This window comes from Meleagris gallopavo, chromosome 1 (genome assembly GCF_000146605.3).
Source record: "Meleagris gallopavo isolate NT-WF06-2002-E0010 breed Aviagen turkey brand Nicholas breeding stock chromosome 1, Turkey_5.1, whole genome shotgun sequence".
NCBI classification, from domain to species: domain Eukaryota; kingdom Metazoa; phylum Chordata; class Aves; order Galliformes; family Phasianidae; genus Meleagris; species Meleagris gallopavo.
The window spans coordinates 129,749,982-129,775,373 of record NC_015011.2 but is presented as its reverse complement, the minus strand read 5'-3'; the positions used below and the strand labels follow the sequence as shown (position 1 = coordinate 129,775,373).

General features: G+C 40.7%; 1 protein-coding gene and 1 non-coding gene across 3 annotated transcripts in view; both read left to right on the top strand.

Moving 5' to 3' along the window:
- TBC1D8 (TBC1 domain family member 8) overlaps nucleotides 1-25,392 on the top strand; it is a 36,962-nt gene that overhangs the window by 4,850 nt on the left and 6,720 nt on the right. For both annotated transcript variants that reach the window (XM_031557617.1, XM_031557616.1), the window contains exons 3-14: nucleotides 592-820; nucleotides 4,412-4,652; nucleotides 13,936-14,143; nucleotides 15,298-15,492; nucleotides 16,376-16,558; nucleotides 16,988-17,138; nucleotides 17,730-17,944; nucleotides 18,794-18,911; nucleotides 22,288-22,573; nucleotides 23,062-23,191; nucleotides 23,514-23,612; nucleotides 24,174-24,242. In XM_031557617.1, the coding sequence (XP_031413477.1) occupies nucleotides 592-820; nucleotides 4,412-4,652; nucleotides 13,936-14,143; nucleotides 15,298-15,492; nucleotides 16,376-16,558; nucleotides 16,988-17,138; nucleotides 17,730-17,944; nucleotides 18,794-18,911; nucleotides 22,288-22,573; nucleotides 23,062-23,191; nucleotides 23,514-23,612; nucleotides 24,174-24,242 (2,124 nt within the window). The remainder of the gene's footprint in view (nucleotides 1-591; nucleotides 821-4,411; nucleotides 4,653-13,935; nucleotides 14,144-15,297; nucleotides 15,493-16,375; nucleotides 16,559-16,987; nucleotides 17,139-17,729; nucleotides 17,945-18,793; nucleotides 18,912-22,287; nucleotides 22,574-23,061; nucleotides 23,192-23,513; nucleotides 23,613-24,173; nucleotides 24,243-25,392) is intronic.
- TRNAP-AGG lies at nucleotides 11,017-11,088 on the top strand. Its single transcript has one exon. It is a non-coding gene; the product is annotated as a tRNA-Pro (tRNA).

Genomic DNA, 25,392 nt, shown 5'->3' with positions numbered 1-25,392 from the left:
GACTTCGTCTTCTGTTTAACTCATTTGTTGTAACATCACTGTTAAAATTCTCAACGTTGAATTATATCCACGGAGATGTTCTTGAAATCACATGTTTAGTAGTTCAGAACGTGTTACAACTTACCGACATCTGACTGCATGTCTTCTTTGTAGGAAAACAGAACTGATCAGCATACAAAATTGTTATTGTATCTTTCCTCTGTATGCAGCAGAATCCAGTGATCATGAACTATAAGTAGGTGATTTTTCCAGACGTACTGAAAAAGTAAAAGAAAAACAGGCAAAACCAAAATAGAACAATGGCGACAACAATGACAACAAAAACACACAAAAAAAACTCCAAAACACAGAACACCCCACAAACAAAATCCCAGGAAAAACCACAGCTGAGAGTCTTGATCTGGAGGCGTGCAGAGTGTATGCGAGATGCAACCACTGCAGAAATGTATCCGTTTGTGAAAATGGCAAATCAGCTTGAATTTCTTCTTTCAGAAGGAGTTGTGTTATTAAAATTTGAATGATAAGCTTGTAGTAACTTGCTTGAATGCGAATACTGTAGGTTTATCATCTGTTATCTTCTTATTGAATCAGGCACTGATTGCAGAGGAAACGAGCAGTAAGCTCGCCGAGCAGGAGGAAGACCCTGAAAAGTTCCGAGAAGCCCTGGTGAAATTTGAGTCCAGATTTAATTTTCCTGAAGCAGAGAAGCTGATCACCTATTATTCTTGTTGCTGTTGGAAAGGAAAAGTTCCTCGGCAAGGCTGGCTTTATTTGAGTATCAATCATCTCTGTTTTTATTCCTTCTTCCTGGGCAAAGAATGTAAGTGTAAATATGTAAGAAATCTAGCACTGTGGAGAGAGATAAACAGAACTGCTTTGAAATGCAAAACGAGTTGGGATTTTTATGAAAAGTGTAATTCTTCCCTGAGATTTTTATTATTCAGATGAAAGATCCTGTTTAATTTGCGTTTTACTTCTTCCTTTGTGTTTATATTTTAGCATTAATCTGGTAATAAAAATGAGAACACGAGTTTGCAGTTACAGTTACTCTCCATTCCCTTTTTTTTTTTTTTTTCTTTCTCCTTCATGTGAAGCAGTCTTAAAATGTACCAGACCTCCTACAGCTTCAACAGCTGGTTTTAGTGCTGCAAACAGTCAGCCGAGAGCTGATGGGAGCACATCGCCGCCAGCACCGCTGAGCGCGGGGTCGGGCGGTGAGGAAGGAAAGGAAGCGCTGCCTGGGGGAGAGAACGCGGTGCTAGGAGTGCGTGAGGCTGCTGCGAGGCTGAAAATAGAACAGGAAACACAGCAGTGACACTGCTGCTGCCCTGAGTCCTCGCCATCCTGCTGTAGTGAGCACGGTAGTATCGACCTACACTGCCGTGACTATGACAAGAATTAGCGGTTAGGGAAGCTGTACTGTTTACTGGTGCACTAGTGCAAATGTAGGAAAGATAAAAGATAGGAAGTGGTGATTGTGAAAACTTAGAATCATAGAATGTGTTGGGTTGGAAAGAACCTTTCAGATCACCTAGTTCCAACCCCCTGCTGTAGGCAGGAACACCTTCCACTAGACCAGGTTGCTCAAAGCCCCATCAGCCTGGCCTTGAATGCTTCCAGGGAGAGGGCATCCACAACTTCTCTGGGTAACCAGTTCCAGTGTCTCACCACCCTCACCCTCAGTAAAGAATTTCTTCCTGATTATATAGTCTAAATCTGCTCTCTTCCAGTTTAAAGCCATTTCCCCTTGTCCTGTTGCTACATGCCCTCATAAAAAATCCCTCCCCAGCTTTCCTGAGGCCCCCAACTTAAAGCACAGAAGGACACGCCTAGAGTTAGGGGTCCTTTTTCTTCATACTTCATTTCATGCCAGTTATTTTGTCATATCTGCAAAAGGTGGCAAGCAGAGTTAGATTTAAAATAATGGTATGCCTTGTAAATACAGAAGCTGAATTTTGCCTGGAAGACCATAGCAATGTTTCTAGATATCTGAGTCCTTGATTGATCTTCTTGTTTTCTGTTTAGTGTCAAACAATATGCTTTGTGATCTGTTTCTGCTTGCTGTCATTGCAGGCTTTCTTTCATTAAGCAGAGATATCCAGTCTGCCAAAGCAGGCAATGCAGAAATTACACTTACTAATGTTGGATAATGGGGGAAGGAGGAAGCAGAGATAAAAATCCTTTGTACTGTTCCAAAAGTTTTGTTTCTGCAATATCATAGATCATTAAATGATACTTGAAGTACAATTGCGCACTGTATTCTTTAAGAAGAAGTAACTTTTTTTTATAATAACTCATTGTGAAAATGCAAAAAACAAACAAACACAAAACCCAAAACAACAACAGCCCAACCTCAAGTAATTACATGTTTGCAACCTTTCATTTTGAACATGGAAAATAGGCTGTTTGTTCACTGTTACAGTCAATGGCATCACCTTTGTGGTCCATGCATGGAAGAGTAAAATGAAAAGTAATTGGAAGTCTTATATGTGGAAATGGTATCTAGCTCCCTGATTCTGATAAAGATCATTGCTTCTGTTTGAAACCTGGGATTTTGTCATATTGATGAAATGCTTGTATTACACTGAATTTGCCGTAGCTATATTTGCTGTAGCTATATTTGCTTTTCTTTGAGAGGCTGCTGCTGATCATAAGTAGAACAAATGGTTCATTGTCTTTCCTTTTTTCAAGTAGCAAGCACAAATCTGGCTAATTCCAGTCTAGCAAATATTGCTAATAAATTGCATTTGTTGCACTATTTCCCATCTTCCTTGGGGGAAAAAAAAAAGGGTTTCAATAGAAATAGTTCTTTTATGTGTTTTAACTCTATAAAAATTCCCCCAAATTGTAGACTGAAATCTCTTTATAGTAAAAGTGTTAAGTCTTCAGATTCTGGCAAGCCTGTTGCCTTCTCCATGTTTTATTTTTTGTTGAAATGACTTGGAATGCAGTACTGGAACCTGTTTTCAGCTTGTCATAAAATTTATGTGAGCATAGACTACATGGAACATATTTTCAAGACAAGTCTCCTTTTAGCTAAGTTTTTAAAGTATTTGCAGAACTCAGTAGGATTTGCCTGTCAGGTTTCTTGCAAGGACATGCCAGGGTCTCTTTACATTTTTTAGTTACACTTTTGTTTTGCTAAAACTTTGAAGACTTTGTACCTTTCCGTCAGAAGTCGGGGCCTATTACAGTCTGCTGTTTCTGTGACAAGAAACACTGCACAGCCTGTTTGCTCCTGACCTGCCTGAACAATAGTGCTATTGCTACAGCACTCTATAATCTTTCTTCCCTTGGCTGTGCCGATGCAGATGACTTTGTGACCATTTGCAACAGTTTGTGTGTGTTGACGCAGCTGTGCTTTATTTAAGTAAGAAAAACTTTAACCTGCAAATAATCTCGACAGCTGTGGTTCTTTTAATACAGAAAACTTGCTGAGAGTGGCTGCTTATATAATTAACAATTGCGGATAAGTGTCATATATACATGACAATGCTCGTTATTACTGCCTTTTTATTACTTTATTGGCATCAGGAGACCAGCTAGGGATGTTAGGAGATGTAGCCTTGATGTTTATTGGCATGTGGAATGCTGGGAAGCACCCAACAGTTAGGTAGAAGTTTAATCTATTTTAGAGTTCTTTCCAGACTAATTTCTACCCGGAGATTTGTATGAGAGGCAAGTAGCGTCTTTTAGTGGCTGTCTAAAATAAGCTGATTCTTTTCTTTGTATTTATATGATTTGACAGAGTGTTTAAGTGTGGAGAACTATGTCCTGTACTTTTTCTTTTTTGTAAGCAACTTAAAATGCATTTAATGTTTATGGCAAAACTTGCCAGTGCGTTTTTTAAGTAAAAAGTAACTAGAACAGGAAGATCCCAATGCCTAGGCGGTTTTCTTTGACACCCTGTTTATAGTAGTATGTAAACTTTACAAAAGAAATTAGTGTACAAAAACTTATTTTTCAGGGAAGTTACCTTTATTTTAATTTTAAAATACTGTGTATATAATTGGAATAGGTTTCCTAACTGCCTAAAACTTTACTTTTGCAAGGTTACAAGCCCTATCCCTTTTTTCCTCCCTACTCTTGAAATCCGCCATTTCTTCTGGTAGTAATTAAAGCTGCAGAAATGACTTCTAAAGAAGTTAAAAGCAAAGGTTCAATAGAGACAGGACTCCTCAGTCTAATGTTTCTTAAGAATAGAGATGAAATTCTGAGGGAGAGATTCTGAACAAGTCAGCCTGTGGGAATGAGGGAGAAGAAATGTATCAAGCATTTCATCTTTTCCTAGGCCTTTGTAAGGATTAGCTTATCCTCTTTGCTGTTTGCATTTCCTGAATTTGTGTATGAACAAATATGAACAATTTAAACGAGAATTTCTAGTTGACTTTTCGTCTTTCTGCAATGGCAGTGAAACTCATCATTCCTTGGGTTGAGGTCCAGAAGTTGGAGAGAACTTCCAATGTCTTCATGACTGACACGGTCCGAGTCACTACACCAAATAAAGAGCGTGATTTCTCCACGTTCCTCAATATCGCTGAGGCATTCCGGATCATGGAGCAGCTGGCAGATGTAACTCTCCGAAGGCTACTGGATAACGAGATCTTTGAGCTGGATCCAGGCCTGCAGGATCCTACTCAGATTACCAAGAGGTGAGAAGCAAAACTGCTGTTCCATGTGTGAGCAGAGGTTCAAAAGTAGATTTTCTGGATTGCATTGTTACCTGGGTAAGGCTTTAAAGTTTTACTTGACTGGGCAAAAAAACCCACATGGATTTTACAATGTACTGCAGTATATCAAATAATTTTAATTTGTGTGCAAGATACTGTTTTTTTCCATTTTTACTTTCTTCACTGAGTATCACTATAGTTTTTGTTAGTTTTGAAAGTACCCTTTCTTTTAGTAGCACAAATGACAGTAAGGGATATTTTCTGTTGTTCCTGAGGAATGGCATTCCTTTGTTGATAATATCAGTAGTGTATAGGCTTTCCTAGTGCTGACAGTTCTGTAGAATGGTAGCTTATACATGGAATCTCCCACTAGGAGGATTGCCATAGCTGACTTAGCAAGCATTTAAAGAACCCAAAAACAGGCAGGCTGTTGCAACAGATTAATGTGCTGATGTCAGCTCTACACATTGCATCCCTGAAATGCATCTATGCATTCCTCTCCCACTGCAGAAATGCACTGAATGCTCAGGGAGAAGATTGGTAACTATTTTTCTGCCAGTAGCGTAAGACAGAACTTTGTGTTTATTTGCTGGTATGTGAAAGGGGAAGAGAAACTGCAGGGAGGAATTTTAGGTGGGCACAGTGTAATATCTAAAACTGGAATTTACCTGGGGCATCAGTGTTCATGTGCTCGTCCGTAATGTATGTTTTCTGAATGGAGTTTGTTTGGAGTGCTGATAATGTTTCCTGCTCTTCCTTCCTGTCCTCCTGCCAGAGGTACAAAGAGAATTACCCAGGTGTTGCTTCCAGGGTGAAATGTAGGAAATGCGCAGTGTTGTTTCCCAACAAATAGAGACATATCCAGTAGCCATTATATTGTTTTTTGGGTGGCATTTTTGCAGTGATATTAGATATATGTTTTAGGGAAACAGTTGTGCAAAGTTTAGCATTAAACTTTCAAAGTCTTACTGTTTTAAAACTGTTTAAAAGATGAAGACACTGGAGGTTCTCTCCAGCTTTCCCTTTAATTTCCTATGTACATACAGTAAGGGAAATGACTGACACCAGGATTTCATCCATGATATCATCAAGGAGTTCATTGGAGTTGTTTGTTAGAGTGATACAGTGGTGAGCAGCCATGAACTTCCTTACAGGCTTTTTTTTCGTAGCCAGGACTGCTCTAAACACAAAGGCTGTCATTGTTTTTCACTGTGTGTAACTGGATATTGTTAACATTATGGGCTTTTTGCCCAAGAAATGTAGTTTATGTCCTTTGACTAATGTAGGATATGACTTTGAGTAATAGGTTGTATTGAAACCCATTTCCATGCTTTACAATTCCACCACCCTCCTGCTTTTGGGCTGAAAAGTTAGATCCATAAAACAAGGGAAGTAAACCCAAAAGAAACGTAACAATCAGCGGGAGATATTTTTAGCATCTACTGATTTTTAACTCTTAACTGTCTCTTCTCAAAGGGGCTTTTGTTTCAAATAAATGAACAGAATGAAAAGCGAACAAAAAGAAAACAAAGAGGCCCACCAACCTAAAATGACAATTACAAAAAAATTAGAGGCTTGATAAGATCCTATAATACGGGGCTCTTGGTAAATCAACCTCTATGTACCTTGTGGGATTTTTGGAATGTGGTGTATCTATTAGCAAATAAGTAACAGAAACCATCCCACACATTTATTCAAACATTTTTTTTCTTCTTCCTTTCAACTTTAAAAACAAACAGAAAAACCTCATGCACACACACACACACGAAACAAAAAAAGAAAAAGAGGAGAGGGAGGAGAAGAGTGGAAGGGAGTAGAAAAATACAATTGATTCCTGAGCAAGATGTTCTCTTAACCACGCTGATATGCTGTAACTTGAGATGGCAGAAATGAGAATGTGGAAGATGCTGAAATCCCATTTCCTCTGTGTGATTTAGAGAGGTAGCAGTTGGATGAGCTGCTGTTTCTGGTGCCCTTTGTCACACTTCAGCAAACACTTTGATGTGATGTGATTAAGCAAGACTGCAGTTAGAATAGTAGATAAACTGGTTTTTAATGTTAACGTGTTTTGGGAGGTGAACTTCTTCAGCATGTGAGGTTTTTGTTGCTGCTTTTTTTTTTTCCTGGAACCATTGTAGTACTACAAGAACAATTATTTTCCACTTGACATTTTTGCCTAATAATTGTCTTTGTTATTTCTTGTATTTCTTATGATTAGGAAGCACATAGTAGTCTATCAAAATGAAAGCAGTAATCCATGCATCATTAAAGTTATTCCTGCTGTGTCAGATTAATGCTTTATATTTCTTTTGTTTGGTAGGATTTCTTTTACAAGAAGCTCATCACAATGTCTTTGTGTATAAAATGCATTTTTAATATCCCAATGGTCTATATACATTCTAAAAAACATCAATCTTTGTTGCTTTCCCTGAGGCTCTTGGGGTCATCCTGCTTGAACATGGACGAGACTCCAAGAGGTTGGGGGATTAGACCTGCAGTCTGTGACACCATTTGTATCAAGACCAGAGTCAAACAAGTCCATACGCAAGTTTTAGTGCTGCCTGATGAAAGGATAAGGCTTGGAACAATGGATTACATAGGGATTAATAGGAATTAAATTAATTGCCATAAAAAGTGAAGTAAAGCAGAGGTGATTGAGAACTATAAGTACTATTTCTTGCAGATGTATTCATATACACCATACAATTTTACTTGAACATGTCGTAAATATTTTTCTTTTCCGGAAAGAAGGTCATTAAAATCTCCAGTATAGCTTTATTGTATTTCTTATTTCCATCTCTTTCAGAATGTAAGGATATTCATCACATTCTTCAAACATAATGAGAAAATTGGTCAGAACACATGATTTAAAAGCTCGAGTGCTTCTGTCAGTAAGGTTTCAAAAACGTAATACATTTTTCCAGACGTGATTTCTTTTCTTCGTGTCTAACACTGAATTTCTAGGGAGGATGAATTTGCTTTGTATGAGAGCAAACGTTTTTAACACTGACCTAAGGTGAACAGAAACTGAAGTATCTTGAATTGTAAATGTCACTTCAGTGTGCATTGATTCCAGGAACACCATAAACCTTGAGGAAAACAGAAGATGTGACAAGGAAGAATCTCATTTTATTCATCAGCTTGACAGAAGGCAGAGTTTGGATTATCTCTGCATGTCATTCCTGACAGATGATTGCCTAATACATTTTAAGGATATCCAGTAATGGCAATGCCAGAGCCCATAGTGGTAATTCACTGTTCACTGCCCTACCATTGGTTGGAAGGGCTTTCTTGAAGTCTCTTGGAACTTTCTTGCAGGTTTTTGAGTCTAATGCTTCTTATCCTATCCATTACAATGGAAGAGATCAAATGTTTCTCTTTAGAGCAACCTTTGTATATTTGGAGATTACTGTGCATCTCCTTTTACTTCTGTAATCTGCACTACTCTAGTTTATCCAGGTGCTTGTTACCCATCTTGTCTTTAGCTCCTCTAGTAGCTCCTCTCTGGACATTTGCCATTAATCCCATAGGGTGCAGGAGTGCAATGGCAGGGTACAGGAATATCGCCAACCCTGCCAAAGGCCTAGGCCTTCCATGCTGCCTCTTGGGACTGAAAGCTTTCCTTTGCTGCCTGGTGTGGTGATACTTCTCTTCCCACAGCATGAGACTGCTAGCTCATGTTTGATTTGCAATCCCTTGTAATCCTGAGGGTGGAGTTTTTTTTCTGTTTTGTTTTTTTAGAATTCTGGTAGAGTTGGTTCTCAGCCTGTATTTGTGCAACTTTCCTCCTACAACTGAAAATACTTATCATAGAGTCATAGTCATAGAATGGCCTGGATTTAAAAGGACCCCAATGATCATCTAGTTTTAATCTCCCTGCTATGTGCAGGTTGTCAACCACCAGCCCAGGCTGCCCAGAGCCACATCCAGCCTGGCCTTGAATGCCTCCAAGGATGGGACATCCACAGCCTCCTTGGGCAATCTGTTCCAGTGCGTCACCACCCTCTGTGTGAAAAACTTCCTCCTAATATCTAACCTAAACCTTCCGTTTCAGTTTAAAACCATTTCACTTTGTCCTGTCACTCTCCACCCTTGTAAACAGCCGTTCCCCCTCCTGTTTATACGTTCCCTTGAATTATTTTGAAGGCCACAATGAGGTCTCCCCAGAGCCTTCCATTCTCTAACCTAAACAATCCCAGTTCCCTCAACCTTTCCTCATAGGAGAGGCGCTCCGGCCCCCTCTGATCATCTTAGAGGCCCTCCTCTGGACCCTCTCCAAGCGCTCCACGTCCTTCCTGTACTGGGGGCCCCAGGCCTGGATGCAGTACTCCAGATGGGGGCCTCACAAGAGCTGAGTAGAGGGTGACAATCACCTCCCTCTCCCTGCTGGCCACCCCTTTTTTGGACAGTTGGCCTTCTGGGCTGCAAGCGCACACTGCTGGTTCACGTCCAGCTTCTCTTCCACCAGGACCCCCAAGTCCTTCTCCTCAGGGCTGCTCTCAAGAAGATCTTCCCCCAGTTTGTATATACCTGGGATTGCTCTGACCCAAGTGCCACACTGTGCACTTGGCCTTGTTGAACCTCATTAGGTTTTCATGGGCCCACTTCTCCAACCTTTTCAGGTCCCTCTGAATGGCTTACCTTCCTTCCAGTGTATCGACTGCACTGCTCAGCTTGGTGTTATCTGCAAACTTACTGAGAGTGCACTCAATGCCATCATCTTATATGGCTTTTTGTCTGCACGTCTCAGTCTGAATTGTGAGCCTGTTCTTTTGCTCATTTGTCTCTACCAGCCTCACACCGTGCGTAAATGTGATAACAACGGTCTTTGCTCCACTGTGCAGGTTACTGATGAAAATAATGAACAGACGCCAGTGTAAGACAGGCTCCCAGGAGATCCTCTCCATACAGCCTTCCACTATAACTGTGTGCCTTTGAGGGCTGCTTTTTGGGTACTCTTTTTTGGTACAACACATTTTCATTGCAATCTAGTTGTGTTAGTTCCCTTGTGAGGAGGTATCAAGTCTTTCATGAAGTCTGGCTGAAATATCTGTTGCATCTCCTCCATTTATAAGTCCAGTGTTCCTGCTGTGTGAGGTAATGATGTTGGGTTTACATTTGTCCTGACAAGTCTACATTGGCATTCGTTGGATGGTTTTTCCCAGCTTGCTTATGAGAAGTTTCTCAGAAAACCTGCTGAATTTCTGTGGCAAGAAACAAGATATATATTGCTGTTATTTTCAAAATCAACTTTCCGAAGTCTGAATAGCAAGAACAGGGCAGTAATCGTTCTCTAAAAGTGAGAGGTCAAGCAGTCTGTTCATGTTTTTTTTTCTTTTTTTTTTTTTCGTCTATGTCTGTTGCTTGACTTTATGCCATACAATTCTTTGTCTGGCAGCAAACAGTGGGTGACTCAGCAGGGCCAAAGTCTTGCCAAGTTGACTTCTGTTGGATTTAAAGCAGAGTGAAAAAAACCAAAAAACATAAAACATTTGACAGCGAGGACAGCATTTTAAGTGTCCTGATACTTTTTTCTTAGATTTGTGTGTTATTTCCTGTAGTTTAAAACTCTTGCTAGGTAACGGTAGATCACACACATGGAATTATCACAGCTTTGACTTGGCAGACCCTTTCAAGTGCCAAAGGCAAAGGCACTGCAAGAACCCCATAGCCTGCAAGTCAGGAACTGTGTTTGGAGAGAGCTGCTGATTTTTCTGAAGAGCGGGGAACAAAGCAGTTTCATCCTTTAGCATTTTATTCTTCTGAGGTACGTATAAAATTTGATCTATGTTAGTTTTATGTGGGGATAGCTTTCCTTCTTTTCTTAGGTGTAGTTGAGTGTACCGAATTTGCTTACGAGCCAAACCACTTTAAATACTGTGAAGCTAGAGAAGAAAATTTCAAACAGATTGGGCAGCATGTGGAGAAGTGTTTCTGTTCAGTGCTACAGGTATTGTGAAACTCAAAATGGAAGTTATGGGATCTGGCCTGAGTCGTTGCTATATCATATTTATGCAATTGCTGTCTTGTTTTCTTTTTTGCTATTTCTGAAGGCGAGAAGCCCTACAATTTGCCTGCCTAACAGGAAGTATTGTCACGGTGTGCCACTTTCCCTTAATTTGTTTCCACAGCAGTAAGTGCTGCCCGTATTTCTGCTACTGTTTTTCTCTCCAGGCTCCCACCCTCCAGCAGGCTGTCCTCTCTTTTCAGCGCTTTTCTCTTGGGCGCAGCCCCAAGCAGCCGGAGTTCAAAAAGCATCTGGACAGTGCTCTCAAACATATGGTTTGAATTTTGGGTGGTGCAGTGTGGAGCCCGGAGTTAGACTTAAAAATGACATCAGTCAACTGGCTCGTTGGTCTAGGGGTATGATTCTCGCTTAGGGTGCGAGAGGTCCCGGGTTCAAATCCCGGACGAGCCCTCCTTTTGGGCAAAGAGGAACCTGATGAGGTTCATCAAGAGCCAAGTGTGTGAAGGGTTCTGCATCTGGGGAGGAATAACCAAGTGCATCAGTACACGTTAGGGGCTGACCTGCTGGAGCGGAGTTCTGAGGGGAAGAATCTGGGTCGTCCCTCCATCTCCAGCACTGGTGGGTGGTAGGTTGGCCATGAGCCAGTAGTGTCCCAAAAAAGCCAATGGAATCCTGGAATGCATTGAAAAGAACCTGGCCAGCAGGTCGAGAGAGGTGAATTCTCCTCTCCTTCCCCCCTGCTGTGTCCTGGTAAGGCCACAGCTGGAATACTGTGTCCAGTCCTGGGTTTCCCAGGGAGTTCAAGAAAAAAGGGGAACTTCTGGAGACAGTCCAGCAGAGATGCCACAAAGATGATGAGAGGCCTGGAGCATTTCCCTTGTCAGGAAAGGCTGACAGACCTGGGGCTGTTCAGCCTGGAGAAGAATGAGAGGGGGTTCTGTCTGTTTATTAATATCTAAAGTGCAGAAGTCAAGTCCATTTGCAGTATACTCATTTAGATGGTGTGCAGCAATAAAAGAAGGGGCAAACTGGAACACAGGGAAGTTCCTTCTGGACATGAGGAAGAACTTCTTTACTTTGAGAGTGACAGAGCACTGTAATGGGCTGCCTGCCCAGAGAGGTTGTGGGATCTCCTTCTATGGAGATATTCAAGACTCATCTGGATGCCTACCTGTGCCACCTGCTGTAGCAAATCTGCTTTAGCAGGAGGTTGGTCACAATGATCTCCAGGAATCCCTTCCAATTCCTAAAATTCTGTGATTCTGTGATCCTTCTGGGTCCCTTCCAGCTTGGGATATTCCACAGTTCTGTTTCTGGGGCTAGCAGTCATTCCCCCTTTAGATTATGTTGAACGTGTGGGGTTGGATGCTGTGTTCTGGTGAAAGTTCCTTGAGGAATATACTTTGTTTCGGGTATGGAAAGTCATATTTCAGTTGGAAAACCTGTAGCAATGGATCTTGTCTGAAAGGAGCCTGCAATCCTGGGATATGCAGCAAAGTGCAAAACACTCGGAACTAGACAGAAATTATGGATTTTGGAGCATTGGAAGTATATGATTCTCAAGTAACAGACAACCTCTGTGTCAACAGAGATTCCATTCTTTGGTACAATGCATTTTTTAGCATAAAGGTATAGAAACTGCAGCAGCTGCATACCTTCTGGGAGGGTCTTACCTTCCTGGCACAATAGCAACAGAGAACAGCTCCACACAGACCTGACTGCAGATGCTATCAGTAACATTCATCTGTGCTGTGCAGGAATGGAAAATATTTTTGTGCTGAGTTAACTAGGAGGCATATCCTGATCTAGCTTTGTCACAATAGCAGATTGCCGTGGGCACTTATTCGAGTTTCTTTTGCTGTGGAATTTTAACTTCAGAGCAAACTTTTTCTCTTCCTTTATGGAGAGTGCTTCTCTTTGTTCTTTGTGAAAAACAGGAGGCTGTTTGTCTGTTTTCCTTGGATAATCCTATGAAGGATGATAATGCTTTAGAAGGAAACAACAGCCAAACGCTGTGAAGTGTGGTGTGTCCGTTGTCACAGCTACAGACCCGCCCCTCTCATTTCTCACTTTGTTTTTGGTTGTTTTTCTTTGCAGAGTAAACTGAAATGACACACACAATTTATTTGCTGAAGAAGAGGCTACATCTGTGCAAACTTCTTGTTCTTAACAACAGGGCTTGTGCAGGGGAGGGTGTTTGCAGAAGAGGAGGGGGAAGGAAGGAGTGGGGCTTTACAGCAACAAGGTACCACTCCCTGCTGCACTTCAGCCCTGCTTTAAATTCTTGCTGTAGAACAAAGTAACAAAGTCAGGTTTTTTTGTTTTTTTTTTCCCTTCTTTTTTTTTCCCCTCCTAAGGTGAATCATGTTTGGAAAAATTTACTTGTAAAGAGAATGATAGAATTTGAGTCCTGTAGTTTCTGGAACTGCTGTTGGTAAGATAACAGTCATGGCCTGTTTCTACTGTAATTGCATAGCTTAATAAACTGGTGCAGAAGTCCTCATAAAAAAAAGGCGGTGAAAAAAAATCCTCTGAACTCGATTCTGTATTACCATAGCCCAGCAATGAAAGCTTATTTTTTTTTTTATTATTTTTATTTTTTTTCAATTTCCACATAATTGTGGATGGGTGAATGGAAGCAAACCTAATCCTATATGGATGTAGCTAATGCTGTTGTTCCTTCCTAAGTCTAAGTGACCTGCAATTGTTTTGCATTTGCAACTCTTCTGAGGCAGATACTTTTTTAAGTTAGTGATGCAATTATGTCACCATCCTTAACTCTTCTGTTACTGATCATTTTGGGTGGTACTTATTGAGTAAATGCATCACTTTTGGATGGAGGTGCAAATCCCTGGGGTGATGTTGGTAATTCTGCCATGACAGGAAACAAGGGACTCGAAGCTGATCTCTGTTGCTCAATATGCATTCATCAGATGAAAGATTTAGTTATCTCCCAGGCATTGAAATTCTTTGAGGCTGGAAATTGGTATAGCAGCCAGAGAAAGTGTATGTCTAAATAATAATGGTAATAAAAGAGATGACTCATTTAAATTAATTTTCTTCCCTTTTCTATCATTCAAGTAATTGCTTTTGATCTATTGATAAGAAAGTGTTGATGATGATTCTTTTTTATTTCTAAGTTCGTCTTTTGTTGATCTGCTCACGTAGGCATTGAAAATTGCTGTGCATGGTGCTTTTGTTCTCTATCCCTTGGTGAGACTAAGAAGAAGAAGAACCTTGTGCATGGTGCCTTGGCTTTCAGAGTCCTGTGATTTTCTTTTAATGCTTTCTCCCAAGGGATCTTGAAGCCAGAGCACAGAATGAATTCTTTCGGGCCTTCTTCAGATTGCCCAGGAAGGAGAAGCTACATGAAGTTGTAGACTGTTCTCTCTGGACACCATTCAGTCGCTGTCACACAGTGGGACGGATGTATACTTCAGACAGTTATATCTGTTTTGCCAGCAAGGAAAATGGCTCCTGCAATGTTATCATCCCACTTAGAGAGGTAGAGTTGATTGTTTCATTTCAAGTCCTTATTTGCCTTTTTCTGCTGTCACTTGATTTATTCACAAATATTATTTGTCGAAAAGAGAAGGATGCTTGTGTGAAGACTGTAGAAGACTGTTTAAAGTTCATTCTGGGACTTGTTAGAACATGAGTTCCCAGGATTATGCATGTGTGAGCTAATGAAATTGTCAAAATTAAGCATGGGCAGCAGAACATACCACTGCAGTGGTTGGAGTCTCATTGGTCCAAGACTGGGGCAGTGCTCCCATCCCAGCTCCGAAAATGCGTAAGTCCAACTTGATGTTGGTGGAGACTTCAGCTTGGAGCCAGTTTGGCAACATAAAGGCATCCTCACCTGAGATCAATGCTTAGAAGTGTTGAATCTCTCCCTCCCACAGACAGACTCTAGCAAATTTGTGTGTACTTTGCAAACCTGTGGGGCAGTGAGAAAAGGGGGAGTTCTGGAAGGAGTGATGAGTTGCTAAATTTTCATAAAATTAGAGACTTATTTAAGTAGAGGGAGAATGCATGAGAAGGTGGTGGGAGTAGAGGAGAAGGGAACTGTCAGCAAACATCTGCCTGATCTGCTGTGGATATGTTATGATCTCTTAATTAAAGCTTTCCTTTCATCCTCAGCTAATAACACAATAACATCCAAATGGTATATATCCTAACTGCAGTGAATTATCTTCCATTCTTTCAGAAATAGAAAACAATAAGAGAATAGTGTTAAATACTTCATCACAAACAACTATTTCCCCCCATCCTCTAAAGTTTGAACATAAATTTCCTCTTCAGTCCCATAGAATTTGGTTGAGTTGACCCTTTTCTAAGTCTTATATTAATCATCACTCTCCTTTCTTATCTTTCCCCTCAGTCTGTTCTCCCAAAGTGGGTGGCAAAGTTGAAATAAAAACAGAACAGAAGGAAAAACAGCTGGGATACTTTTTGCTGCCTGCTATGAACTTCTGAAGATACCATAAACTTTGGGTGGCAGAATATGTCTAGCTAAGGAAAGCCAATATGAATAACCACTTTTAAAACATGCATGCAAATGAATGCCATTTTTGTAAATTGTAGTACATGTACAATGTTTGAAGATATTTCTGTAGACGTGTGCATTATGTGTTTTCTTTGATGTTTCTGGAAAAGGTAATCAGTATAGAGAAGATGGAGGACACGAGTCTTCTTCCTAATCCCATCATTGTTAGCATAAGGAGCAAGACTGCCTTTCAGTTCATTGAACTGAAGGAACGGGACGCTTTGGTGGAGAACCTACTCCAGAGGCTAAAAGCAGTGAACTCCAGCAACCCAGTGCACTGTAACAACCTGCAAAGTAAGAACCAGGTACTGAACTTCTATGGCTTTTTGAATTATGAATTCATTGCATTTATCCATTGGTCTGTTGTGCTGCTTTTCTCAGGGATCAGTTTCAGTCTGGTGCTGTCTGATGCCTTTGGTGTTGAGGTGTTGACCAGTACAGTGGTGCAGAGGGTACCCACGGTGCAGTTGTGGCCTGCACCGTTTGAGGGGAGCAGCAAATATACTGAAGACCAGCACTGCCCTTCACAGAGGCCTCAAAAATCTGATGGAATGGCTGATAGAGATTTTGTGAAGTTCAACAAAAGTAAAAGTGAGGTCTGGCAGAGTAGCCCCTTGCAAAGGAGAGGCCTGGGTTGGCTGGCTAGAGAGCAGCTGGGCAGCAGAAGCATGGAGCTCGTGGTGGACACCAGGCCAAGCACATTAGTCAGCAGTGCCCTCTTACAGTGAAGAGGGCCAGCAGACCGTAGGGTTGAGCGTAACCAGCAGGCCATGAGACTTTATTGCTTTCTTTTATTCAGTGCTTATGAGTGTGATCTTGAATGCAGTGTCCAGTTTTGACTCTACTTCATCAAACAGGAAAAATAGTGACAAACTTTAGATAAAGTGCCCTGGAGCGCCACAACATGACTGTAGGTTGAAGTTTTTTATGAGGTGAAGTTGAGGTCAGCAAGGATACTTAGAAATTACTAACAGTGGTTTCAAAGTAACAACTCTTCTCTGGCATACAAATAAATGATAATATGAATAAAGTCTTGAGTAAGACCTTTCCTCCTGGAAGGTGTAAAACATTTTGATGCAACAGCCAAAGCTAGCCCAGGAAGCAGGCTGCTGCTTGTTTTGAATGCTGTTTGGGAGGCAGTTCTTTAACCTCTTCTCATTTGTCACCTCCTGTGGACCTACACTGCAGAACACTCCTGTGTTCACATCCGCATGTGTGCTTGGGGGCTGTGAGCCTGGCAGTCCAGGAATGGAGGCTGCCCAAAGCAAGGACAGAAGCGAATGCGACAAGGAGAGCAGTTACTTGCTCAATGCTGAAGCACTGAGATCAGACTTTCATCAGTCGGGAATGGCAGGCCTTGATTTTGGAAAGGTATGTGCAATTTTAGGGATGTTGTAAGTTTCTCTTAAAAACAAACAAACAAACAAAAAAACAAACAGATAATTCAAAATTCAGACAGGTAATTTTAGTGTAATAAAACTCGGTATTGCCTGGAGAAGTTACATGTGTGCTAAGTATAAAATAGCTATTTTTTTATTTCCATGGGTTTTTTTTCTTCTTCCTCCCCTATTCCTTTCTGATGAATATTTATAATGTTCTTCCCTATCTTCAGTTGTGTTCTCCCTTATGTGGTGATTCACATACGCAAAATGGGTGTAGTTTAACTCCTTAGAGCACACTTCCCATATTCTTTGGTAATGGAAATATCTTGCAGAATTTCTAAGATGTAGAATGTTTCTTGTTTTACAAGTTCTCACATGCACATGATTTGTTCTTTTAAAGATACCTTCTTGTTTGCAGTCTAGGGAGCAAATCAAAGAGAGTCTATGGGATGACCATTTTGTGGAGTATGGCAGAACCGTGTGCATGTTTCGCACAGAGAAGATCAGAAAACTTGTTGCTATGGGAATCCCCGAATCCTTAAGAGGCAAACTGTGGCTGCTCTTTTCAGGTGAGCACTTATAGAACATGTTGGCTGTAGTCATTTCTGATTCTGTGCGTAGCAAAACATTTAGGTACAAAATTTCCCAAGGGCAATTAAATGTCTTAGGCATGGAGTTTATGTGCTTCTAGAAGACAAATGATCAAATAATAACAGCAAGTAAGTAATTAGGTGGGTGGTAAGAATTTTATCTCAGCATGATGGCACAATGTGCAGAAAAAAATTAAATAACATCTGCTTCATGCATGTAATTTAAAATTAACGTCATGTTTTCATAGAGTAATGCTCTTCTTCAAGGAACAATTTGATTTTAGCATAAATATTGATTTAACCCTACTCAAATCAAATTACTGCAAAATAATGACATCTTCAATTCAGCAGAGCTGTTCTTGCTCCATGCTGAAAGTTGGCAGGAATAATAGAAACTAAAGATGGAAAAAACAACTCGTTTCATCCATAGATTGGCAGAGCCAGAAAGTTCCTGCAGTGTGATCTCAAGTTTAGTCCTTAATCCAACATACAACATGCTCAAACGTTTGTGAAGTTTGTACGATTTTTTTAATCCACTTGTGTCTCTTCCTCCCTTCTGGCTTCTTCCAGACGCTGTGACAGATCTCGCCTCTCATCCTGGTTACTACGTACATTTAGTGGAGGCCTCCATGGGCAAATGTTGTATAGTGACAGAGGAGATTGAGCGTGACCTCCACCGCTCGCTGCCTGAGCACCCTGCCTTCCAGAGCGAGACGGGGATAGCGGCTCTCAGGAGGGTGCTGACTGCGTATGCGCACAGAAACCCCAAAATAGGATACTGCCAGGTGAGAAGCTCCTAGTGGGCTAATGCTGCTTTTCTTTTTTTTTTTTTCCCCTTTTTCTTCTTTCTCACTTTTAACGTTGCATTGGGAATAATTTAATCTGTGTTTTTTTGATAAATAAAGTCTTTAGTTACGGAAAATGCATAACTTTGGGCATTAACTGTGAATTACTCTGGAAAACAAGCATGCTCTGCTTTATCAAAGCATTCCCTCAGCATTCTGCAAACTGCAATTAGAGTTAGAGGAGGGAAATAAAAATTGATGCTTTTGTTTGTTCGAGGGTGAGTTTCTTGCACAATACTTGGAGACAGTGCAAAGGGAGCTGGCCTACACAGATGAGATTTGCATAGTGCACTTGGGCAGAGGTTTAGTGAAGCTCTGCTCTTTTATCCAAAACTGATGATGTTGATGATGAAGTTCTTTACACATTGTCTCCTAAATTAATATCTTTGCCTTCTGTGCAGCTCTCTGAATTCTAGCTAACATTGTAACAGTTCCAGATTTCCTCTCTTCTTTTGAAATACAGATACAGGGAGGGGGTAAAAAGCAGGCCCAAAACATCTTGCACTGTCAGCTACATGCTTTGCATCTGGGCACATCCAGAATTGTGCCTTTCTCAGTTGTTTCCTATTGCTCTTAGGAAAAGCAGCATATATAAGCTTGAAAAACTCGTTATGCCTTTTTCTTGGGTTGCAATTATGTATTCACTGACTGTTACCTTTCCTTGGCTGTTTTTGTCAGCTGTTTACATCAAGTTAGGCTACTTTTATTTTAAAATATCCACAACTTAGCTTTTGCCAGTAGGTTTTGCTGTCGCTAATAAATCTTGATTTTCTTTTTTCCCCTTGTAAGTCTATGAATATTTTGACCTCCGTGTTATTGTTATATGCCAAAGAGGAAGAAGCCTTTTGGCTGTTGGTTGCTGTGTGTGAACGAATGCTCCCAGATTACTTCAACCACCGAGTGATAGGTGAGCTGATGTCTCTTCCACTCTTCTTGCTAACTGGGAAGGGTCAGCTGGATGGCACTGGAAGAACTAAGTGCAGTTCTGCTGAGATGCAGAACCCATGAGTGAGGTGGTCCATATGCTCGGTTACTGTGGAAAGACAGCACTGGTGGCTGCTTAAGTTCCAGTGTTATTTTTTGGTTCAAAGAGTTTGAGCTGCAAAAGCCATAAACTGACAGACTGCTTTTTACAGTTTGTTATTTTTTTTCTCCTATTGGTCAGAAGATAGTAGAACTTTTGCCTGTTAGATAAAAATAGAAGAGCTTGTGTGTCTTGGTTAGCAGTGCTAGAGATTCTAGCTGTTTCAGGTCAGTTTAGGGAAGATGTGCAGGCTGTTTTTGAGCTGATGTGTCTGCCTAGCTGCTAGAGTAATTTTAGACATGCATCTAAAATGACCCTTTGTAATGAGTGCCAGTACAAAACCAGATCGCTGAAAGTGAGGTGCAGCAATAAGAAATAACACCAGCTCCTCTGGAGCACATGCTTTGTATTGCACATGGCATGTCTTTGCTTCTTTGCAATGCAGCTGTTTTAGAGACTGTTGTGAAAATAATCATGTAAATTGCTAATGCCTGCCTCTTATATAGGAGCTGAGCTGCTTGACAGAGTAATTGCACACAGACATGCAAGAAAAAGTATTTGTTCTTTGCAGTCTGTTTACTTCCTCCTCATACAGAAATATCTGATAGCTTTTCCCCCTTCAGTGCTAAACTTACTCTTTAGTAAGCGTCTGCCATTACACTGCTGCCGTAGCAAAGGGAGGGATCTGGTCACTTGTGAGTCTGGTGCTTCCTGAAGAGCAGGATAAGATGTCTGGAGAGATTTCCAATCATTTTCTTTCAGGGTGGGATTGTAATGCCTTCTGATGCTGTGCAGCTGTGCAGTCACAGAACTGGCAGGTGAAGCAAATTAAAGCAGAATTATAGTCAGCTAGATGCTTAGAATGTTTTGTGGTGTTTCCAGTGTCATTGGTATTTTCAGCTAGTGGATTTGGCACTGTAATTCTCACACTTGTTTGAACTTCAGTTCTTGTCTCCAGGCGTGACTTTATAAACTGCCATCTTGATGACTTACTCCCATGTACGTGCATCTCTTTTTGTGATTTGGAAAAAGAATAAACTACACAGCATGTCTGTTTGTCCTTCTAGATATCATCAGCCTAGGGCCTGTCTTAATGTCAGTGGTTGCTGGCTAGTTGTCTGTAAAGGAGAATTCCTCACACACAAATAAACTTGAATGTTCCCATACAGCTGGTCATATCACTACCCTTGTGTTGTACTTGAAGTTTGTATCTTGCCTGTTGCTAACGCTATAGCTGGAGCAGCTCTCCTACAAAGAAAGATTGAGGGAGTTGGGCTCCTTTAGCTTGGAGAGAAGGCTCCGGAGAGATCTAATTGCAGCCTTCTAGTACTTGAAGGATGCTTATTAGCAGGAAGGAGACTTTTTACGTAGGCAGATAGTGATAGGACAAGGGGGAATGGTTTTAAAATAAAAGAGGAGAGGCTTATATTAGATGTTAGAGAAGATTTTACACAGAGGGCGGTGAAACACTGGCACAGCTGCCTGGAGAAGCTGTGGTGTTCCATCCATCCCTGGAGGCACTCAAGGCCAGGTTGGATGGGGCCCTGGGCAACCTGAGCTGGTGGGGGGCAGCCCTGTCCATGACAGGGTTGGAACTGCATGATCATTGAGGTTCCTTCCACCCCCAGCCATTCTATGATTGCATGATACTATGACATCAGGTTAGAAACAAGTTATGCTTGAGTCAAGAATGGATGGAAGAGTAATAATGCATATCCAGTTCTCATGTAACCATGGCTCTTCCATCCTCTCCATAAATGTATTGACCATTTTACTACACTATATCTGTTAGATTGTCATCACCTTGCTATTATCATTTTTCAGATGGTGAAAACCCCACTTCATTTCTCTGAATTGCCTTTTCAGTCCTGGAGAAGTCATTTGGATCATCCTTTCTTTGAATGGATACCCTAGTATTTTCCTACCTCACTATGGTTTCATGATGCAATACCCCAGAAATTCAATTGCTTGGTTATCGTGGTTTCTGGGAGCCTAATTAAAAAGTGGGCGTAAAAATATCTTTGAATATACCTACTTAACTTTAATCTACAATGTCAACATTTAGTCACAATATAATATTCTGCAAATGATCTGGTCAGCATTGCACATCTCTTGTAAAACTTTAGCTTTTGCCAGTCTCTCCCGTAATGCCTTTGAGCCTGAAAGGATCTTTGAATGTGTCCACCTGTCTTTCTCTAGCTTTCTTCAAATACCCCTAAAACTTTCTGTATCTTTTTTGATCTGTAAACTATTAAAGCTATTAAATTCTTTATTAAAAACAAAACAAAAGCACTTAAGAAAGACGAATACTGCAGAATAACCCCAGTCTGCTTTATTTTCTGTTTTCTTTTCTCTTATCATCTGACATGAAAAAACTGTCCCTTCAAAGCAACCACAGTGCTTGGTGTTTCTCAGAAGCTCTTTGCATGCCCCTGGGTACTTATTTTCAATTTTTGATATTGTACTGTTTGTTCAGAGACCGGCAGAAGCTTTTTGTGGCTTAATGCAAAAACAGAGAATTATCATACCTTTTTTTTTTTTTTATGATTTGGATGTAAAAACAAAAGATAACACAATTTTCCAGCTCAAAAAAGAGAAACAGGGCCTAAATCTGCTCCTTCTGGAAGGCCTGGTTTGGATGGTCGGGAAAGATTGTATATAGACATTGCAGAAATCTTCTCTTAAAAAAAATAAATATATATATATATATATCTTTGCATTTACCTGTGTACCCATAAATATTTGTGTACATATGTGTATACATATGTATTCGTATATGTGTAAATCTCTTCTTCATGCTTAATGAATATAGTAATCTCCTATATTTTGTCACCTGGAGTGAAAGCTCTGCTGCCTGCTTTCTTGAGTATGTATTCTGTAGAGGAATCTGTACTGTTTCATTTTCATTACATAGACCCCAAGTTGAATAGTAAAATGCTTTAAGATTGCTTTTCCTGTCACTTAATTATACGTGCTGTTTTAGCCAAAAACAACAGCTGCTACTATTACTATTTTACTGCACCCTAAAGGCACTTAGCAGAACCAACGTGGTCTTGCAGAATGTTGCACAGTGAAGATCACAGGCATAAGGGTTGGAGTTGAGATCACAGCAGGAAAATAATGGGGATTTCATTGTAGCCGTATGCATATCTTGTCAGTGCAATTTTAAAAAAAATGTCTTAAAATAGCGATCTCTGGCTTTAAAGAGTATTTTTTGTGTGTGTCAATCCTGGCTAATACTGCTTCCTTGCACTTGCAGGTGCTCAGGTAGACCAGTCGGTGTTTGAAGAGCTTATAAAAGAGCAGCTTCCAGAACTGGCCGAACATATGAAGGATCTGACTACCTTAGCTTCCATTTCTCTTTCATGGTTCCTCACCCTTTTTCTTAGCATTATGCCTCTAGAAAGTGCTGTGAATGTCGTCGACTGCTTTTTCTATGATGGGATCAAAGCCATCTTCCAGCTAGGCTTGGCCATACTTGAAGCCAATGCAGTGGACTTGTGTAACAGCAAAGATGATGGGCAGGCCCTGATGATTCTGAGCAGGTACCGTCACGCATCTGGTTGCAGGAACATTGCTTCCCTCGCAAATCTTTCTGCAGTCAAAGGAATTTGGGTGCTGTTGTCATGACAACTGTAGGCACCCTCTGTGTTAACATGCTGCTGCTTTCACGGTGCCTACCTCAAACAATGGGCTTTGTAAATTTGACAAATATATGTCCTGTGACACTTCCTGGCGGTGCCGAGACATGCACGGACTGTGTCAGTGTGCAGTATATACTGCTGCTCTTTGTGTCTTCCCTGGAGTGATGAACTCCCCGCTCCCGACCTCAAGGAGACAGAAGTTTTCTTCCTTGGGCAGCGTTTAGTCATTTGGCGGGCTTGTTGTTCCTAGGATGAGTAATATTGAAGGCATTTCTGAAAAACATAGCAGCCTAAAAAAAAAATTTAAGTCTGAGCCATAAGACTTATTATTTATATTGAAAAAAACGTAGTACAGAGTAATCTGTGTTGCTTGTACTTGTTCCCTGTAGGTTTTTAGAGCACGTGAAAAATGAGGAGAGCCCTCTGCCACCTATTGGTAATCACCATGCATTTTTCAGCGATGATCAGGAAGCCACTCCAGTGACTGAAATAGCTAATCTCATCCATGATTCTTACGAGGTAAAATCCAGCTTGATGTCTACTGGTCAGATAAGCTACGATTTAGTAAAAGAAAAAGGTTGAAATTCAACACAGATGTTTCAACAGTTAAATACACATAAAGATCCTTGAAGAAGTGCTCAAATGCAAAATGCTAGGTGCAGAATAAATACATAAACTGAGAGGTCAGTTAGAGATTGAATACATTTAAACTGTGAGTTCTTGAGGGAGTCACTATACTTTAAAAGTTGTATTTCCCATCTATTGGAAATACAGTGTACTGGAATTATCAGTATAGTATGTAGTATATACAAAACAATGAGCTTCTCTTCCTCCTTTCAAGAAATTTGGAGACCACTCTGTGGAACAGATAGAGCATATGCGCTACAAACACAGAATCCGTGTTCTGCAAAGCCACGAAGACACAACCAAGCAAAATGTGGTGAGTAGAATGTTATTTAGGCTGAGATTTAACACTTTCCCTCAGCCCCAGTGTTCTGTGGCAACCAGCTTTCAGTCTTTTTAAGGTGCAAGATTATGAAAAAAGGGGGAATCATTACTGACTCTGGAAAAAAGCTCTTTTCTAGCATGCTTGATGTTTTTATTTTGCAGCCACATGCATTATTTCCTACGGTGGCTATAACATTAAGATCAACTGCAGGAGAGTCCAGCCCAATGCTTTGTATGTGGCAGTGGTCCTGGGTAGATGCCTGGGGAAGAGCAAGAACAGAGTGATGGTGATGCGATGCTTCCCCGGCCTCCTGTGACCTGCCGCTTAGAGACTACCTGTCTTTGTTTCTAATAGCCCTTAGGGGATTTCTCTTTTCACACATTTGTCCAACCAGTGAACCTAGAGAAGGAGGGGGAAATTGCAAAGATTTTTCAGTGCTCCAGTTTTTACCTGTACCACATAAGAACAGTCACTGGGAGGGTTCGTGTGCTTGCTTGTTCGTGCCAGTGATGACAGTAGCAAGCATTACAACTAACATGCATTCTCTTTAAGCTTCGAGTTGTCATCCCAGATGTTTCGATTCTTCCTGAAGATTTAGAGGAATTGTATGACCTGTTCAAGGTTGGTATACATAAAAAATAGTGAATTAAACTATTTGAAGCTCCCGGCTGTAACATCCCGTCATCACTTAGCACAGCCATTTCGCACCTCACGTCTGGGATGTCTTGGAGAGGTGTTCTGTGTTACTTGGATGAGATCTTAGCTGGAACTTGTCATTTTGTCCTTTGTGTGGTTTTCCAGTTGCTAAAGAGCAATGCTAATGTACTGATAATTCAATGGAGAACTATTGAGAATATTTTTTCTAACTTGCTGCTTGGTAATGGTCTGTGAAAAATTAGGTCCCAGTAATTTTCACATGCAGACTGCACTTATTATGTAGTTCTGCTCACTGGAGATCTGTAATACTTTTAAGTCCTGCTCTCTTAATGCTCTTTAAAGGCACTCTCAATTGTCCATGGAGTGGGGAGGAAACCCAGAAACTTACATCTTTCCTGTTAGTTCCCAATTATCTTTTCTTTTTTTTTTTAACAACTAAAAGTAGTTTTTACTTCAGTTCCTTAATGTCAGGATGATATTTAAAAGAGCCGTTATAAAAGATATTTGGAGATGGAAACATTTAAGATTACACAGATACCCATGATTTAGAGCTCCACGCATGTAATGGACATTTAATGTATATTTATTTTGATCTATTGTTCATCCATAAATATTAGGCACTGAGAACATTCTTGTGGTATGTACTCAGTGTTAAGTATCTTTGTGGCTAAGAGCAGTTGTATTCTTGTTCCATTAGTTGTGGTAAGGTGATGCTGCAGTAGTGTGATGCACTCTGTAGTGCTTTCCTCCTGCTCCTTGCTGCTGTTTTTTATTCTTGACTCTTGCACTCCTTCTCTTTTTTTCACTTGGTTTCCTTTTGGTTTCTTTTTTTGTTACCTCCTTTGCTCCCTCAGGACAGCTTGTTTTGTTGGGACTCTTTGCTGTGCATCAACCTGACTGACCCTAAGGGAAGAATAATGGGAACAACATCCAAACTGAAAGGTCTGGGAGAGAATTAACGAGCGGGTCAAGCATGTTTGACACCTTGAATTTTCTCCACTCTCCTGTACCTTTGGATGGATGTCCTGAGCCAGATACAGCCAATAGAGTGTCAGTAGCTCTTCCTCCAAGAGTCTGTCCAGTTTCTTTTCATATTTATTAATTATCTATTGGT